Source organism: Thunnus albacares, chromosome 14, assembly GCF_914725855.1.
Source record: "Thunnus albacares chromosome 14, fThuAlb1.1, whole genome shotgun sequence".
Lineage (NCBI taxonomy): Eukaryota > Metazoa > Chordata > Actinopteri > Scombriformes > Scombridae > Thunnus > Thunnus albacares.
In genome coordinates this window covers 15854893-15874346 of record NC_058119.1, presented here as the reverse complement: position 1 = coordinate 15874346, position 19454 = coordinate 15854893, and the positions used below count along the sequence as shown (strand labels likewise).

General features: G+C 41.0%; 2 protein-coding genes across 4 annotated transcripts; one reads left to right on the top strand and one right to left on the bottom strand.

The window, feature by feature from the left end:
* Positions 1-32: 32 nt before the first annotated feature.
* On the top strand, positions 33-3208 carry c14h10orf53 (chromosome 14 C10orf53 homolog). Its single transcript, XM_044372447.1, has 3 exons — positions 33-476; positions 555-674; positions 991-3208. Exons 1-3 carry the CDS (start codon positions 383-385, stop codon positions 1053-1055), a joined length of 279 nt encoding a protein of 92 aa, XP_044228382.1. The 5' UTR covers positions 33-382; the 3' UTR covers positions 1056-3208.
* On the bottom strand, positions 2965-18304 carry ogdhl (oxoglutarate dehydrogenase L). 3 transcript variants are annotated; one of them, XM_044372439.1, is made up of 23 exons: positions 18177-18304; positions 17254-17480; positions 16597-16767; positions 15718-15820; positions 13360-13475; positions 13098-13252; positions 12442-12588; positions 12264-12354; positions 11980-12159; positions 11733-11861; positions 11161-11340; positions 10905-11057; positions 10123-10225; positions 9763-9891; positions 9165-9315; positions 6433-6560; positions 6170-6348; positions 5943-6014; positions 5301-5426; positions 4289-4361; positions 4028-4191; positions 3792-3946; positions 2965-3649 (listed from the first exon to the last, which is right to left on the bottom strand). In XM_044372439.1, the coding sequence occupies exons 2-23, from the start codon at positions 17476-17478 to the stop codon at positions 3526-3528; spliced, it is 3054 nt and encodes a 1017-aa protein (XP_044228374.1). In that variant the 5' UTR covers positions 17479-17480; positions 18177-18304; the 3' UTR covers positions 2965-3525. The 3 variants fall into 3 exon arrangements, with proteins under 3 accessions (XP_044228374.1, XP_044228375.1, XP_044228376.1); XM_044372440.1 differs by lacking the exon at positions 18177-18304 and adding an exon at positions 17944-18082; XM_044372441.1 differs by lacking the exon at positions 18177-18304 and adding an exon at positions 17753-17829.
* Between the last annotated feature and the right edge of the window lie 1150 nt (positions 18305-19454).

Below are 19454 nucleotides of genomic sequence, written 5' to 3'. Positions count from 1 at the left end.
CGTCAAGTTTTTTAGAAAGATTTTTAAATTAAAAAAAAAAAACTTCTCATAAATTTGTCTTAGAATCTAACAATTATTGAACTTTCGATGATATATTGTCTTATATTAAGACCCACATATTAAGATATTAAGACAGTAATCTTAAGACTTAGTATCTCATACTTTTCTGGAACATTTCATTGTATAACTATAAATTTGACATATTATAATGATATAGTTGTAAAAATGTCTTAATCTGTCAAAATTATCATATGTCATATAAAGAAAAAAAAATATTTATGATTCTCTGTTTTTGCACCCATGCACTTAACTGGAAAGGAGTTCAAATAAACTAGCAACAGGAGCTGGTGTGTGATGGTTACCATAGAAACTACAACAAACAATGCCGACAAACGCACGGGTGACACTTTGCCACGGACCTTATAATTCCAATGGAGTAGTAAAGCACAGGACTTCCCGCCTGCAGGGTCTCCAGGGTATGTTTCTTTTCCCACCAGAGTCCAGTTAAGATGTGTTGCTTTAGATGAGGTCAAACATTGTCCGTATGTCTGCAGCCGCTCTGAGAGCACGCGGGCACCAGTGCGTCTTGGAGGAAACGCGCGAGTGGAACATGGTGGAGCTCGTGGTAAACGGGGAGACCATCTTCATCTGTAATATCAGGCAGCTGGAGTTCGGTGAGTTTGGTTAGTTTTGACATCTCCACGAAATAACGCGTAGTCTCTGCTTCTCCTCTGACGTTCCTCCACCGGTTTTACACTTCAACGTCTGTAAATCGACCGGTGAGCATTGTGGGTAATGTAGGCGCCAGGTTTTGACAAGGAAGAAGAATGCATGGAATAAGATGTCGGATATCTCGTTGTGTTGCATCCCTTTGTATCCCTTTACTGTCCACTGTGAGTCAATGTGACAATGTTATAGAGGATTAATACTACCAAAATCTGCACTCTGACAGAATCACACTGGCAACCTGTTGTGCTTTTCCCCCCCAAGGTGGAGATGGTAAACTGGACCCTGTTTGCAAAGAAGCTGTTACTGCTGTGGAGAATGCCCACTGAAGATAACAGAATCCCACTCAGCTTTTAAATAAAAAATGCAAAATACATTCAGTGCCAGTCAAAAGTTTGGACACACCTAATGAGAAAGTGTGTCCAAACTTTTGACTGTATGTGCATTAAAAGGTTTTTTTCTTATTCGCGAAAACAATCTTTTCAAGCTACATGATCTTTATTGCAGTTTTATTTGTATTGTTAAATTAATTCACAGGTGTACTGGTGGAAGGCTGGATTAACAGCTAGTCCTAGTGGGCCACTGCCTCGGGGCCAGAGACCTGCAGGGACCCCAAAACTTCCCGCAGCAACTTGGTCCTATAAGATAATTTTCTGGGCCAGTCTTGTAGAAGGAGCCTGTGTGAAAATTTGGTTTGAACACATTTATTTATTTTGGGCATACATGGTGCATATTCTTAAGTTTTGTTTATGTAAACAACAAACAAACGAGCACACAAGAAACCTAGCATACTGGTTTATTTTTGTTTTTCTTGGCAAATAATGAATCTGCCACATGTAGTCCGCTGCAGGATTAATTGCAATAACTTTGGTGATCCCTTAACTTTTACAATTTTAATTTGTCCAATGCTTTGGTTTATGACCAAACACCTAGACAACTAATGTCATTCCTTTCAGCCTAACCTGTACTTTGTTAATTAGCAAATGTTAGCATGCTAACATGTTACAGTGAGATGGTGAACATTGTATACTGGCTAAAACATAGCATGTTCGCATTCAGCTCAAAGAGCTGCTAGCATGGCTGTAGAATCTTATTCATGCTTTTTTTTACAAATAAACCGTAAATTATCTGCAACTAAACATCACAACCAAAGCACGTTGTTAAACATATTTTATTGCATATGTCATTATTCCAAGTAAAGTGCAGCTCCAACAAGTTTTGTATGTTCCAGTACATTTTTTTTCATTAATAAACTAACACATGTAAAAACATTAGATATGTAAATTTATGTTTGGGTATGGCTTATAGTTAAATCTCCCAGCTACAAGGTAAGCTACAGTACAGCTGAACAATAAGCATAATTTAAAGTAGCGTTTCAAAGCACAGAGGTAACTAATATCAATCCTGTTTAATACCTGGGGGTTTAAATGTGACAACGAAGCGTCAGTATTGCTCTCAAAGCATCCAAGACTTTGCTGTGTTTTTGTGTGTGTGCATCCTTCAGCCTCCAAAGACGAAGCTGAGCCTTATGTCCTAAGTAGAAAACACTGCTGCAAGTCTCTGTGCCAGCTGGCTCATGTCTCCTGATGAAGTGAGGTGTGACAATAAATACAGACTCCTCCACTAACAGCTAAGATAGCCAAAGCAAATACAGGCACTAAACCTACTGATGTGTTAAATTTCAGGAACAGTCTTCATACCTGTGATATGTATAATTCACATTAATTATAAGTACACCAGTGTGGTGTTTATTGTGCGTCTTGTAGCATCAACTATTCATCTACAAAATCAATACAATACAAATCAATACTACTAATACTATTCAGCATAGCAGTAATGGAGGTATCTACTGTACTAAAGCTACTGCAATAACAATGATTGTCAGGAATCTTAGTTTTATTATTATTAGGGCTACAAAGAGTGCACTATTGCTACTTCACCACTCATCTACAGTATAGTAGTTGCTAAAGAGACAGTTCTGTGACTGAATGATTTTATTTACTGTCTGTATAATATTTTGCAAGGAATGTTTATTTTGAAACAGAGATGTTGGAGGTGTAGCACCCTTTCAAGGATAAAAATCTTTGTGGTGACTGTGCTTATTCTGTAAAAGCCTTCATAAAGGCCCCTTGCTGAGTAGTGTTGATTGAATAAAGTGCAGATTCTCCCTGTAAAGCCAGGATCAGACAGAAAAATAGCTCGATCCACCAACTGTAACCATTTATTTTTTGTGGAGGTTTTTCTTATCTGAATCCAGGGTTTAAGGATTGTAAAGCCATTTGAGGCAAACTTGTGATTTTGAATTATATAAATAAAAGTGACTTGCCTTCACTTGACACGGGGTATGGCCAGGGAACGAAAACCATTGCAGAGCGCAATAATTTGTCATTCTATCCCATGTAGTGCGTCACAGTGGAAAACAAATGATTCTGCATTTAGGAGACTTTGTAAGGCCCTGACAGAGTGAGTGTGAGTTTGACAATTTCTTGTCTTCTCTCGCCTAGTTTGATAACATCTAGGATGTCTTCCATGGCACTTCTGACACTATAGTAGTCGCAGGTCATGAAAGACATAAATGTTGAGTAGTCTGATTCAGGCATAAGTCAGTCAGTGTGACAGAGTTATCTTTCACATAAGGTAAAAAGGGGTAAAATAATGTTCACTAAAAACATTAGGCTATGCTCCAGATTGTCTCAAATTTAAAAGAGCTCTGCCTCTTTCCCACATCAAGACTTAAATTGCCCATGGTTATTGGAGATGAAACTGCACCTCCAGCTTGTCTCACGTTCCACAGCTCCATTACATGTCCCTCCCCTCAAAGGCGCTCAGGTTGAAAGCTGTGTCCATGAACCTCTTCAGCTCATTGAGGTGGGTGGACTTGTTCCCTGTTGCAGGAGCGGCTGCAGGGTCCCGTCCCACATACCTGAGAGAAACATTAAAGGTTTGTGTCATTGAGATGTTTGAGCTGTCACCCCTGACATGATTTCACCTGATTCTCTCACTGGATTGTTCCAATGTGTGCGTGTCGTGAACAAATCGGATGACAAGTGAACAGAAGCGCTTACCAAATGGGTTTCTTGTTGGCCACCACTGTGAGGAAACGTGGCCTGACGTAATCATAGTAACCCATGTTCTTGTGCTCCTCCTGACACCAGACCAGCTCAGCATTGGCATATTTTTCTGCCTCTGCTCTGACCAGGTCAAATGGGAATGGAGAGATCTGAAGGGGAAGCCGCAGATTAAGTGGAAGAAGAATTAAAGAAGTGGAATAAGAAACAAACAGTGGAGAAGGATGAATCACCTGTTCAAGTCTGATGATGGCGATGTCTCTCTCCAGGTTTTGCCGTTTCCTCTCTTTAGCCAGTTCGTAGTAGACTTTGCCAGTGCAGAAGATCACCCTTTTCACTTGGCCTGGGCTTTGACTGGCAGCTCCCACATCTGGAATAATCCTCTTGAATGTAGTGCCTGCAAACATTAAATATGATATGTTTCCCATAACTGTAGACCAACATTTGTGACACATTTTTATCTCAAATTTCAATGAGGTTAAGTAAAACTCCACCTTTGGCCAGGTCATCAAAACTGGACCTTGCATCGGGGTGCCTCAGCAGAGATTTGGGAGTGAAAATAATCAACTGTGAATAAAGGGAGACAGTTTCTGTCAGCTACAAACAACAGATTGATTCTGTCATCCGTATCTTCATTGTGGGCTTTGAAAAAACTCCAGAGATAAAAGTTTTTATCTCTTTTCACGCTAATTTGTTGCCACCATATAACACGCAACATCAGCATTGGGAAAACAAAACATTTCTTTATCAATCAAATAAATAAAACCCTTCGTGCTCAGCCTACCAAGTCCGAAATTTCAGAGTTTTTCATAGAAAACAAACAATATTATTCCCTACTGGCCCCCTCACTAATTTGCTCAGGAAGTAATTTTCTCATGCTCCGCAAAGCATTGCATTTATGTGCGACAGGGGATCAGTTAAGACATTCACTGTGGCTGAAAACTGTAAGAGACTGAAAAAAAGAGCAGTGCAAATACAAAAAAGAGAAATTATTTACACTCAAAAACTTTATACCCATACTAGTTCTACTTTTGGACTTCAAAGTACTAATTAGGAACATTCAGTACATTTGTATATAAGGTGGGTAAATGTTTTCTGAAAATTGAGATTCTTTTTGAAGTATGGCTGTAATCCGGTATTAAAACAGTTATTTTTAACAGTATGTCTGTCATAATGAAGCAAATAAAGATATAACTACAGTTTGTGGCTCTCACGTATTCATATTTAATACTTTGATTGATACATATCAGACTCTGTTTTCCTCAAAGATAAATACAAGTCAAACAAAATATTTCTAATGTCAGTTTTTTAAAAGATATCTTCCAAACAGCTGTAAGTGTAAAGTATGCCTTAGATTTCTCTTTGAGGAAAGCAATGGCTTATATGTGTAATTTGGATGCAATCTATGCAAAGATTCAAATGTAAAAACAACCATGACATGAGAAGCACAAACTGAAGCGAAGCACTGCACAGATAAAATATAATGAAGACAGTGTTACGCTTTACCGGTTTTCTGAATGGCAGCAGAATCTGCCGTCTAAGCACATGACTGTAGTTAGCAGGCGTGGAGCAGTTGACCACGATCCAGTTACAGTCATTCAGCTGCTGGACTTCAAAATCTCCACTGAACTCCTATGTAAAAAAAAAAGTGAATAACAAAATAATTTTAAAAAGTTATTGACTCTGAAAACATAAATTTAACTTCATGTAGATGCAATTACAGAATTATAGTTGTAGCAATGTTTTATCTCATGATTGGGCAGGAGAGGTACTGCAGAGAGGTACTACCCCCCCCCAAACACACACACACACTGCACAGAGAATGTTAATCCCTTGGTATGCTCCCACTAATAGGTTGATCAATATCCCATTTGTAAATGAATCTGGTAGGCTTCTGCTGATACAGCCCACTGTGGCTCCCTCCCTGATGTTCCCTCACACCAGCTCACCCTTGGGACCTGAGTTACTGCTGAATATCAACGCTTTGGAGGCCATAATGAAGAGACTTATCAGCTTTAGAGAAATTGGCAATCATCACTTAAGCCATTACTGAAGTGGTTATGACATTAGCATAGCCAATAAAACAGGAGATTGTTGAAGCACACAGTGGAATGAAAGTGTTTACATGAACTGTACATGTGAACATACAGGGAAGTGATCAGGGTCATCTTTGCTCATTTGCAGGAAGCGCTCAGGTCGGGCTGATGAATGTTCTGGACCCTGACGACAGAAGAGAACAAGAGCAAGGCACATAATGACAAAATGGAAGAAGAATCCCACCTCATATATTCCAACAAAATCAAAATTCATCTACAGAATTACATACTTATTCAATTTTCTAAAGTAGTATAGCCTGGCTGATTTTCACTTCTCACCATTCCCTCCATCCCATGTGGCAGCAGTAGGACAATGCCGTTGTTGCGGACCCACTTGGCCTGGCCCGAGCTGATGAACTGGTCAATGATACACTGGGCTGTGTTGTGAAAGTCTCCGAACTGGGCCTCCCAGAGGATCAGAGCATTAGGGCTGGCCATGGCAAAGCCAAGCTCAAAACCTGAAGTCACAGGCATCATTACACAGAGCCACAAAATGACTTAGAGTACAGCATGCTGTGTAGCCAGAGAGACTTCAGTCTTACCTAGAACTCCGTACTCTGATAAAGAGCTGTTGCAGACAGTGTAAGGAGCCTGGTTGGCCCACAGATGGTTCATGGGAACACAGATGCGTTTGTCCACCTCTTGGTCATGCAGAACATGATGACGGTGACTGTAAAACATAAGTGAGGCAAAGACTGAAACAGGCAAATAAAAAATAAAAAATAACGACTGCTATGCCAAGTCATCCATTTGTGTTTGGTACTTAAAAAGACTGTGGAGCATAGAAAATCAATCAATGTAATGACATCATCTGTTACTAAGAGAGCATATTAATGTATCACATTTAGCTGACATTAATGGATGGAGTAAGATCTTACCAAAAACGACCACACAAAACCATCTAAGAGGCTGTGACAGAACTAATGCAACTACTAATTATTTTCATCATTGACTGATCGATCGATTTTTTTTTTTTTTTTTACCATAAATCGATATGTTGTTTAGTCTATAAAAAATCAATAAATATAAATTGCTTGTTTTGTTTAACCAACAGTCCAAAACCCAGATATCCCATTTATCATTACCTAAAACCGAGAATAGCAGTAAATTTCCAGTTTTGCTTAAATGGTTAATCAATTACACTGCAGATTATCAATTAATCTACAAATCATTTCACCACAAGTATTTAGAGGACAAAAAAACCTAAGTGCTGTATTTACTGCTACAGATGGATAGTGACGCACGAACTAAAGATTTTCAGGACTCTAGGCTGATGGAAAACAACAGATTTTCTAAGAATTTTTGTGAACAATCTTAACCCAGTAGAAGATGCAGGCTAAACACACAAACACTACAGTCCCCAGTCAAGTCCATACAGGCACTTCATGAAGAGTAGCGCACTCTCTCTCATCTTCCGTCAGTATGAGGCCCAACAAGAGTTGATGGGAGCGAAGAGCCAAGCGTTAACAAGCTCTGATCGTCCACTCGCTCCCAGTGTAGGAATCAGCCTTCAAAACCAGCACGATGAGACAATCACTTAAACCCCTTTAACATCACTCTAACGACGTCTACACACACGCATACATACACTCAGACACACATGCAGCGCTGGAGGTTATGTAATGGTCCTGGCGGAAGAACTGCAGGAAATAACCAAAATCTATTGATTATGATCTTGAATTTGATATATTACCCCCTAGAAGACCAGATAATCTTGAATTGAGTCCTTTGAATAATATCCTCCATAATTATGGACTAATGAGGGCACATAATGCGTAATTGTTTTGTTTGATCCTTGCTCTACATTTGCAGGATATACACTTTCTCCTCAAGAAATCCTTTGATGAAAGAATGAAATGGAGAGCATCCAGCATTAATTGAGGTAACCCACATCATTTCCCGTTTAATTTACTCAATTCGAAGACCCAAAAACCTCATGAGAATGAGGTCTTTCTCTGGGATTGCTTCATAAACTGTGTGCCAACCTCTTTCGTCTCTCTTTCTTTCTTCCTTTCAGGTGTACAGGCACATGCACACTTACACACACACACACACACACACACACATCCTCTGCCTGGGGGCCCCATTAGTCAGGGAAAGGGGTGCACGGCGCGACGCATGCAACCCACCCAAACACGACGACTGAATCCATTAGTCCGCGCTGGTACGTACATCGCAGATACGCAAGCAGGCTCACTCGACTGTAACATGCCAATATGCTGCTAAGAACTATGAAGGGAAACAGAGTAGTGGGGGATGAGAAAAGTGGAGGTAGGAGGAGGAAAAAAGCAATAAAGGGTGGTAGGGGGTAAAGTATAGCTGAAGTACAATGAGAAAGAAAGGTAACACAAAGGACCAAATCTGAGCTGAAATGAAAGTAAATAAACAACAGGTGATACAGAGATGAAGTGTTTGATGTCATTTTTTTCAGCCAGGCAAATTAACCTGCTGAAGGGGACAGCGGACGGGGAGAAGTAGATGTCAGTGGTAAATGCGAGACAAAAAGAAGAAGCCCCGTAGCCTCTGGTTAGTTAGTGTGATGTATGTCGCTGAGAGCTGAGAGGGGGGCGGGGGCTGTGTCAGTGAAGATGGGCTGGTGGAGAAATGATAGGGGACAGATGAGACAGGCACAGTGAAAGGGGGAGCTGGTTTTTGTTCATGTGTCACTTGTTCCCTCCATACCATGACAACACCATGTGGGCTTCGCAGTTCCCAGGAGACTGTGCTGACGTCTTCTGTCTGTCAGACTCCCTTTGCCACCAATTACTTAATTCACCATCTTTAAGAGAGTGTTCTTTACCCTTTATGGCTGGTCAGGCTTGCTGACCCTGACATACTGAACAAATGTGCCAATTTCATTTCAAAATAGTAGATTTGGGGCAATATCAATTTAAGAGTCATTGTAGGGTTGGGTGACATGGTGCAAGTCATTGCCACAATATCAAGGATATTTTCCAAAATGATGTAATTCCACTGTAAGTTGTTTAATATCACCCAGCCCTTTGTCATCTTAAGGAGAGATAAAGCTAATGTGTGAGCTCATTCAGTAAGTGGAGGGTGTGACTCCTCACAGACTCCCAAGCTATAAAAACCAAGATGGGAAAAATCAATATATTTACACTCTTCCTTCAATAACTATACTTGAAGATCCTTTATGACAGCACCTCCTCCTAGTACAGAAGAGAGCATTAATACAAGCAGGCATAGAGGTTTAAAAAAAAATAAAAAATCATACAGATCCTTTTAGTTTTCAGTTGTGATTACACAGACTCACCTAAAGGTGCCCCGCTCTACATCTTGCCCACTGAGTCGCACATGGATTCCATCTTTAAGAAGGGAGCCGAAGGCCATGTACTCTCCTAGAGCCCAGTCCATCTGCCGATTCTTCACCAGGTCAGCCCGACCGCGCAGGATACGAGACACACCTGCAGAACACACACACATACACAGGGAAAGAAAAATTTAAACAACTGATATCTTAGGCGAGCACTGGGGAAGGGGGGTGTAAAAGCAATGGACTGATGTACTGTGTTGTAAATAACATTAAAAACTCTTATGGCAGTCTGAATGGCTACAGCGTGAGCCCAATCAGCTGTGCAGGCAAAACACCTGCTGTTAGGAAATGATGTGTTTAATGGTAAACTGCTTTAAAAAAAAACTCAATATCATCCCTGCAGAAAAAAACATCCAAAAATGAATTCTGGCTCTTAGGTTAATGTGTTTTACAGATATTTAGCAGATTACTCAGGAGCATGAATCCCATAGAGATGTTTTCTTTGTGTAGATTTCTAGCACAACTTATCAGTATCACTGATACTGTGTTAGCCTGTTTCTTTGCTGAATATTCTTCCTCACAGAGCGACTAGACTCACCAGGGTGGATCTTAAAATCTTCCAGAGGCACTGAGCTGGCTGTCTGGCCAATGTGCTGCAGGACCTCCTCATCCAATCCTGTAGGGAGGCAGCTCATGCTCTTGGGCTCTCCCTCAGCTGTGAAGAAATCTACAGAGAGACACAGCGTCACTCCAGCAGAAACAGAAAGTATTTACAGAGAAAGCAGTCAATTAAAAGAAAAACTCTTTCACAAAAGGTGAACATTATAAGCCTCACAAAGGTAGTATTTGTTTTAGAGTTATTGGATTGCATTACATTGTACAGGTGTTCACGTCATTGCGTCCACCCTCTGTGTAATCAGGTTTCCTTTCAAAATGCAGGGACAGTAATTGTTCTTACCAGGCCAGGGGGAGTCTAGCCAGTGTCGGTTGTGTAAGATCTTTTCATCCTTAGAGCTGGTGTATGCCTCCTCACATATCTTGTCATATTTGGCAACCTCTTCCTGCATCCACATTTGGTAATGTGTGTTGGGAACAAAGAGAAATACTGTATATGAACTGATAGATAGTTTTTTACTTTAACTAAACAACTACAGCTGACTAACCAAAACTGTACATAGCTGAGACAGATAGGAGGAAACAGAAAATGGGAGAGAGAGACATATTAAAGAAGGGAAAAAAGGTCTCCAGCAGCAGTAATGGTTCTGCCTTGCTATATTACAAATGGGCTTTTTACAAGGGTCCAAATAGCAGGCCACACAACAGAAAACAATGTCCATCAAATGCCATGAAGTAGTGCACCATTGAGGTGCTGCAGTATTTCTCTGGCATCTGGTAAGAAAAAATGTTCAGAATGGATTTTACGATCCAAGTTTCTGTTTTGGATGAAGAACCTCAGCGATTCCACTGAATGGCGCCAGAATCTGAGGTATACTTCAACTTCATTGACCAATATATACTCTACGTGAGGGATTGTGAGGCTGGGTGATTGAACTGAGGCAGTAAATTGAAACCCAAATACAGCAGTGCTGGCACAACATATTTACTTGAAGGCATTCCAATATCTAAGTGTGATTTAATGCACACAGTCCAGCATATGGTGATACAAAATAAACCAGCATACAGTAGTGGCTACAAATATACTGTATATTTAACAAGAGCAAACAGCATTAGATCACAAACCTCAAATTCCTGCAGTGTCACCACTCCCTCAGCAATGAGCTTGTCGGAGTACTTTTTCAGCACATGCTCCTGCCGACGGATCTGTTTGTACATCAGTGGCTGAGTGAACATGGGCTCGTCCATTTCATTATGACCAAACCGTCTGTAAGAAACCTGTAAAAACACATGCACCTTAAAAACAAAAACTGTGGTGTGTAGATGTGTGTGCTTGTAATTGTGTTTCCTGTTAATCGATTAAGGCTTGGCTGTGACTGACAAGGTCAATGACAACATCCTTGTTGAAGGTGGTCTTCCACTCTGCAGCCACCCGACACACGTACATGACAGCCTCGGGGTCATCGGCATTTACATGGAAGATGGGTGCATTCACAACCCGAGCCACATCAGTGGGGTAAGGAGAGGAGCGGGCCACACGAGGGTCAGTAGTGAAGCCAATCTGAGAGCAACAATCACATCTCAAAATTGATAACTTGACATTTAGAGCCTAAAATCACAGACAAAATTATCAAAATGATATTCAGTACAACAAAATGTGCTCCACTGTTGATGAATAACATCAGAAAATCTCTTTACATGTGTAAAAAAAAAAAAAAGATTTAATAGCTCATTTTGTTAGTTTTCATTTACAGTTTTCTTGGAAAAAATTATGAATTTAAACTACATAATTGTGTAAAACAATAAAACAATATGATCATATCTTCCTGTCGACAATCACCAGACGGTCCCAATCGTTATTATAAAAAATAGCATAAGTAATAGTAGCAGTTGTAGAAATTATATCAATAACATCAGGATTAGCAATAGTATTATTATTAAACCTTCCCATACCTGATTGTTGACCACCACGTGGATCGTACCATGTGTGGTGTAAGAGGGGAGCTCACTTAGGTGGAAGGTCTCGTACACAACTCCTTGTCCAGCAAAAGCAGCATCACCATGCATCAAGATGGACATCACCTGGGAGAATCATAGAAACTGACTCAACAGCACAAGGTAACAGTGTATCTGTCATGCAAATCCACATTTACATCACCAATGTATCCTCCCATCATGTACCTGTTATAGTAACTGTTACCTTTTTCCCCTGAGTGTCTCCTCTGTAGAACTGCTCAGCTTTGGCCTTGCCCTGAACCACTGGATCCACTGCCTCCAGGTGGGAGGGGTTCGCCATGAGTGACAGCGTGATATTCTTGTCTGTCTCACGGTTAATCCTCTCGTGGTACATCCCAAGGTGGTATTTGACATCCCCTGAGCCCTAAAGGCATAGAAATGGTTATGAAATAAAGCATCAGTTGAATGTTCCAGACCTATTTTACTCTGATAGTCTTCCATGCCATCATCTATCAATAGTTTCCTCACCTCATCAGCAGCCTCTAATTTGGGGTCGAACTGGCAGAAGATCTGATCCAGCTCCTTACGGATCACATTGGCCAAAACATTCAGTCGACCCCTGGAAGCACAGTTTACAAAGTCTTCAAGTATCAAATGGAGGGAAAAGAATTACCTGTATGCATACAGAGGTTGTAATTCACATTACCGATGTGGCATCCCCATGATCACACTGTCGATGCCTGCAGCGCTCGACTGGTCAATGATGGTTTTGAGAGCAGGGATGAGCACTTCACAGCCCTCCAGGCCAAAACGTTTCTCTGATGACCACTTCCTAGCCAGGAAGTCCTCAAACCTAGACATGAAACAAAAGTTCTGTTTATAACAGTTCCTGGATGTTCTGTGCCACCATCAGTTAGCTTTACACAACTGCTGATACTGCTACGGACTGATAATGATGATACTGGTGCCCCGGTAAAGAACTTTTGTAACAATGCTATGGTGGTTGGGGGTATTTGTACTCAAGCATTTAGCAAATTTATTTCAGCACCACTGTGTGTGTGTGTGAATAGGAACTAGGAAGTCAAAGATAACATGCAGCAATGTGGAACAAGCAAGAATACACTAACAAGATTACACACAGTAACAATAAGATCACTTCCAGGAACCTCCAGTGACTCCTGAGATCGTTTATCAAAGATGAAAATGAGCTCACATGAAGAATGGGGTGTTTATCTTTCCAAATATATGGGCAAACCAGAGTTTTGTTTATGTAATGCGAGTCCCTGATGTGAGCTATAACTAAAAGTGAGGTATCGTGCTGTCAAGAAAATGTGAGTCATTAGATCTTTAATCATTGCTGACCGTGTGGATCTGATCAGGCGGGCTAACAAAGTTCTCTTCTCAGCATTAGTGAACTGCATGATTCCTGGAGTCTCAAATTTCTGACGGATCCACTGACACTGGTCCACGTTGTTAATGAACATGAATTCGACTCCTACGTGACCACAGTAGGATGTCTGGAAAAAGAAGAGATTAAAAAGCAAATAGCATGGTACAGTGTTAAGGCTTTCTCTCATGATTAAACACATTTGTCACATTTGACACAAGCACACAAAGAAAGTACCTCGAGTCTGCGTATGATCTCTTTCAGAGGAAGAGTGGTCTCTCCTCCTCCGATGAAGGTGGTGGAGGGTAGCTGAAAGCTCCTGTCCAAGTCAGACTCATCAAGACCATAGAAACCTTTGATGACGTCATGTGAAACAAGTTTGATTAAGAGATTTAAGGCCAGTCTATCAACATGTATTAACAAAACTACCCTCCCTATTCAAAATTAATGATCGTTAAAGCTTTTTTTAAAATTCACAATTAATTTTTTCTTTCTAGTACTTCACTGCAGAGGCAACAAGCTAATAACTTGCAGGGAGCACACTTCTACTACACTCCAACAGAGCTACACAAAACCCAAATAGTCAAACCAAAGAACACCCAAAACAAATCCTTTTCCACACTTTTCAACATTCATAATGCCAGAAATCCTGCCTTCATCAAAGTTTAATTAATATTGTTGAGATCCTAAGTTATTTCACATCTTCTGGTATCTTCATGTGAATACATTTGTTAAGTTGATTAACAGAAAATACTGACCTAACAATTATGATAATAGATGTATTATTTAAGTCATTAATCAAGCAAAAATGGCAAATATTCACTGGCTCCAGCTTCTCAAAAGTGAGGATTTTTTTTTTTCAAAATTGTAAACTGAACATTTACACTGTTAGTCAGAAAAAAAACATCAATTTGAAACTATCACTTTGGGCTCTGAGACATTGTGATGGGCAATTATCAGTATTTTTCTGACATTTTATAGACTAAATGGACTGCATATACAGTATATAGTCCTTTTATACCTTAACAGACAAAGCACTTATAATTTGCCTTACATTCACCCATTCATACACACACTCACACACCAATGGTGATGGCACCATGCAAGGCAGTTTCGAGTTCAGTGTCCTGCTCAAGGACACTTCAACATGTGGACAGGAGGAGCTGGGGATCAAACAACTAACAATGCAATTAATGGACAACCCCATAAAAGCCTCCCCTATTACTCAATTGACAAAACATAATAACCAACAGATTATTTGTTAATGAAAATAATAGTTAGCTGCATCCCTAAGTGACTCTGTAATTTAATTAGCAGGGTATGTATGACTCTGCAGTGAATTAACTGAAAATAAATCTATATTTTTAACAAAGTCAACTGGTTTGATGTCAAAAACTGAGATTAAAGCTTAGCTAGAAAAAAAAATTATCCAAGATGTACAGTATTTTTTAGACAGTACAAAATCAGGACCTGTGGAGACACAGCATCAGTGTCGGCCGCCCCACATAAGTTTCCGTGCTGACAAAGCCCACCTGAGAGAGCTGGTCAAGCTCAAGATCCCAGGCAACATAAGAGGAGACAGGTGCAAATCATATTAGGAACACAGCAAAGACAAAGGGGGCCAAGAATAGACTCATGTTCTATCAGCTGACCAAATAAGGGGCCACGGAGGCTGTCATTAGCTTTCATTAGGGAGCTATAGTCCTGTTGACAATACATAATGCTACGCTATGTCCTGACACACACTGATCACTGATAACAGCAGCCAACAGAAACAATGTCTCTCTCTCTCTTTCCTCTTTACTGGCTATTACTGTAGACTTCGATCGCTTTCTGCGGCCGTCCCACATCCTCCGACCCTCAGTCCACTAAATGAAATGGAGAATGACAAGAGCTACGCCTGAGATTAATGACAGCATTAGGCTGACCAACCCGGACCTGGCAGAGAACGTGATAGGGCCTTTTACACTGAAATACCACTTACACTCTTCGGTCTGATGAGTTATGCAACCCTGGATCAGATGTGTGTGTGTATAATGCGTGTACAGACGCACATGTATGTACTGTGTAAACCCTCAGAGGGATACAGAAATGTTATTGAAGTAAAATGCGGGAAAAATCTGATATTTTCATTATAAAGCAAATTAAGCTTTTGAAGTAATGGGAATAATATGCTTAAGACGGAAATCCTTCTGCAAGTATCCTGAGTTAATTAGAGGGAAGGGCTTCTATAGTGGGAATCTCATCAGCATATATACTGCCTGTAGGTAAACTCCACATGCCTTTAGGTAGGAGAGAGAGGTATAAAATAGGAACTCTTTACCTCCTCTGTACAAAGTCTGAACCAGAAAATGTATAATTAGACCTGCAGTTTCAACCATGTACCTCTGTATCAGCATTTCAAGAATACATGTGGCACTTTCATGTATTTTTGAAACAATACAGCCTGTTGTAAATGGGTTTCATGGTTAAGATAATCAACTCAAGACAACAACAACTTGACAAACATATTTCTCTTGTCACCATTTAGACTTTTGGTTTGTGTCCATAATGTGCGACATGCCTAGGATGAGGGCAGGGGGTCGTGAGTCTCACCTAATTTATCGATGGTGGTGATCAGGTCGGAGGGAACGAAGGAGTCGAGGTCGGCTTCCAGGATTCCCAGAGGATCTAACTGGGCAACATGGTGACCACGAATCTACACAGGGAGACAGGCAGAGATGTGGAGATGGGGGAAGGTAAGCGTACAAAAGGTATTAAAAAAAAAGAGAGCGAGACATTGACAGGCAAGGAAAGAATAAGAAAATTCAGCAAGGTGATGCCATCATGATGCTGAGTATAAACAGCTGGAGATGCTAACATTCAGTTATAGGTCAACCTCTTTGAGAAAAGAGCCCCGTGGGACTGCTTTTATGTCTGTGTACACACGCATACTCATTCCCACTAGGTTTGCAACAAGCTGGGAATAAAAGTGGCGCCTTTGCCAAAAGACAGAATTTAATAAATCCCTCGGATAGTTCCTCGAATTAATTTGAGGGCGAGGGGAAATGTTACCACCTGTTTTGTTTAAGTAGTCTCTTTGATATTTCCATTTTCAAAAAGCAGCCAGGGTAAGTAGGTTAGAGTTAATCTTGCAATTTGCATAACCTCGTGCAGTGACAAACAAATTGTATATTCCTTTTAATACAAGGACGCCCAGTATAAACATCTCTCATTGCCAGTTGCATCTGTTTTGGCAAGTCAAGTGGATTTTGTTTGTTGCATTTTTCACACACACACATCGGAGATACAAATAGTCAGTTGTGGCTCCCGGTAGATGACATCTTAATTCTGTACACAGACACTGCATTAAGATTTAAATGGATGCCATGAGATGTGTGATCAATCTTTTAATTTGTAAATAACACAAATCCACATTAAAAGCTGTGTGTGTGTGTGTGTGTGTGTGTGTTCCTCACAGCTGGGCAGAAGTACCTGGTAGGCTCTAATGAGAGTGTGCACAGCCAGGTGGTCCTCCACCACTTTCTGTGCCATGTCTGTTGAGTGGGACAGCACTCGGCCCTGGAGCAGAGCGGAGGGGCGTCTCTCATCCGCCTCGCCAGACGGACTAGAGGCCTGGATGTTACGGAAGAATGTGTCCCAAGACTGGAACATAGAAAGAGACAGATCCAGCAAAGGCAAACAGGGCCATTGAAAACATGCACTAAAATTATCCCTGCTTCTTATTGACTAATAAAAAAATCAGTGGACACTCTGTCAAAGATTTATTTTTTGCCTTTTAGTCACAATGTAGGAGAGAGGTTGGGGGATGGTGAAATGATGGTGAAAGGCTGGACAGAAATCCAGGACAATGCTCTAAAGCATGTCATACATGCCCTAGTGAACATTAAGTGCCCTCTGGTCTGATATAATATGCTGAAGTGTATTTCTAAACCAACACAGGCAACAGCAGTTCATTGTACTTAAGCTGCAAAACCAACTCTGGTGCCAGGGGTGCTGTGCATTTCCCCCTCTGCAAATTTCCATTCATGGGCAAACAAAAAACAAAAAAAAAAAAAAAACCTTAATTAAATATTCCAAACTTTTTCTGTCATAATGTGTTGAAGAAAGGCGCATGTTGCACACTCTTACCTCATGTACGTTTTTATGATCCTCCAGCCAGGCAAAGTACATCTCCTCCACATAGTTGGAGCTACTGGTCACCGCCGAGGGAACGGACGCAGCTGCCCCGGAGGAGCAGCCTCGCCTGGGGTCAACCCAGCGCCTGGCCGGGCCCTGTCCACACCCTCGCAGCCACTGACTCCCTCCAACACGCCCGCCCCTCAGCACACCCGCCAACGCCCGGAACTGACTCATGTCTGAGAAAGCAGGGAGACACACAGAGAGGAAGTTGGAGGGTTAGAAAGAGTTCAGACTCAGCATCTCTTAAACACTGTGCATGCCTGTGTTTGGCGTCACATTTATTGCAAGTCATTTGAAAGGAATTTTTTTTTTGAATGTCACATTTCGAAAACAATATTTGAGCTACAATGACTGATTGTAGGTTACGCATCTTAGAGCGCGTCGCACTTATAGGAGACTTAATTGCGCACAGGCTCGTTTATGGATTAAATGACCTTTACAAACGTACGTTTTCGATGCACTTAAACGAAGCAGCACAGATTTAACACAACCTCTGCAGAAGTAAACACGGCCGCGTAAAGGCCTGTGCCCTTGCTGCGCAACGTCTTTACAGCTGCAAAAAGCGCGTAACCGCGAGCTACCCAAGTATGATGGTCTCCTACTGCAGCATCTAACCTCCCCTAGTTACAACTTCCTCACCTTCTCCTGCAGGACGCGTTTTACTGGCTCCTTCAGGCTACAGCGCCGACATCAATGCCAAAACATTGCCTATTTCATTCTGGCTCTGTCCACTAATCCCTCAACGTCAACATAAATCCTCATAATCTCCCCTCGTCTCTGCCAGTGGAAATTTAACGCGCGGTATCACGGGAAAAAAGGACAGTGTTTTTTTAAATGTCACCTATACGCTTTATTGTAGAAATTGTATTTACCTTAGACTGCACCGCTCTATGGCTTTATTGTCATCGCCGAAGGGTGCAAGTGGGACAGGTATCAGTGAAGGTGACACGGATCCGAGTGTCGTTTGGCACGCCCCCCCAGCGGGTCAGGTGGTGCCTCCTCTGCACAGAGAACTGCCTGCTGCACCCATAGGTGCCAAGGTAACTGCCATACACAGCAGCTCAGTGACAGAGAAAGGAAAGCAATCAAGTTCAATTATATTTCAGATGTGTATTTTGTCTTGATTGATATAAATGAAATTATTAATAATTATTTGTTTATAACAGCAACCACTTACTTTAATCCTGTAATTACAAAATCTATGAAGCTCTGTACACTTCTCATCCAGACAGGATTTTTTTTTTCCTCCACGTCACACCACACATATGTCTTTCTCCCTCAGTGTTAATTATATAAGCCAATTAAACTTTTATATAGGCTGAACATGAGTCATTTGAGCAAGTGGTTTCAGATTGATGGGCCTCCACCTTGAGTGGGTTAAACAATAAGATAATTGGCCCTCCCTCCAGCATCTTTCCCTCTCCTCCCCTGCCCCCGCTCTCCTCCTCATCTAAGATTTTCATCATTCATACTTGCTGGCACAGAAGCAACCAGTATTATCAATCATAACAAACACACCACTGAAAAGGGGAAAATGGAGTGGGCACAAGTTGCTAGAGGCTCTACCAGACAGAACAGTGTAGGTCTAAATATCAGAACATCACATTAATCACAGCATCATTGTGTGTTTTTTTAAACTGGTTGTCTTTGTATAAACTAGTAGCATTTCCTTTAAACACCTCAATGCCTTCTTTAACTATTAAAAGATACTGTAGATAACCTGTAGATACTAAAAGCAAAACAACAATACAATCCATTATAACACTCCATGTTCCCTGAAAAGAGTTCTTCCTTTTTCATTATTTGCATGTGTACAGCATTTGTGTTTGCTGCTGCTCTCCAGGTGACCTGGAGAACATAGGGTCAGGCAATTATGAACTGAAATGCCATTTTGTTGTTGTGACTCTGCTGCCTGACAAAGATGGAGTGAAGACCAGTTGCTTTCTGGCGTTTTATTAATAGTGTTCATCGATGAAAAGACCTGTGCCGCCAGGGTAACATTACGAGCTTACTGTTAAATTACATCCTGTTTAGAATAATTACATCACTGTACGGGACAAAACTGAACCAGCTGTTCAGTGTTAAAAACAGTTCTTGTCTGTGGGGATTAAACCAGTGACTATTTCATAACCACCTCTATTTCTGGTGAC

Excerpts from the sequence above, each read along its gene's own strand:
- c14h10orf53 (XM_044372447.1), top strand. The coding sequence starts at position 383 with ATGCCGACAAACGCACGGGTGACACTTTGCCACGGACCTTATAATTCC. Across the intron at positions 477-554 it reads CCGCCTGCAGGGTCTCCAGG|CCGCTCTGAGAGCACGCGGG; the intron begins GTATGTTTCTTT and ends GTATGTCTGCAG. Across the intron at positions 675-990 it reads TATCAGGCAGCTGGAGTTCG|GTGGAGATGGTAAACTGGAC; the intron begins GTGAGTTTGGTT and ends TTCCCCCCCAAG.
- ogdhl (XM_044372439.1), bottom strand. The coding sequence starts at position 17,478 with ATGAGTCAGTTCCGGGCGTTGGCGGGTGTGCTGAGGGGCGGGCGTGTT. Across the intron at positions 12,355-12,441 it reads ATCATGGGGATGCCACATCG|GGGTCGACTGAATGTTTTGG; the intron begins GTAATGTGAATT and ends CTGTGCTTCCAG. Across the intron at positions 11,341-11,732 it reads ACGTGGTGGTCAACAATCAG|ATTGGCTTCACTACTGACCC; the intron begins GTATGGGAAGGT and ends TGTTGCTCTCAG.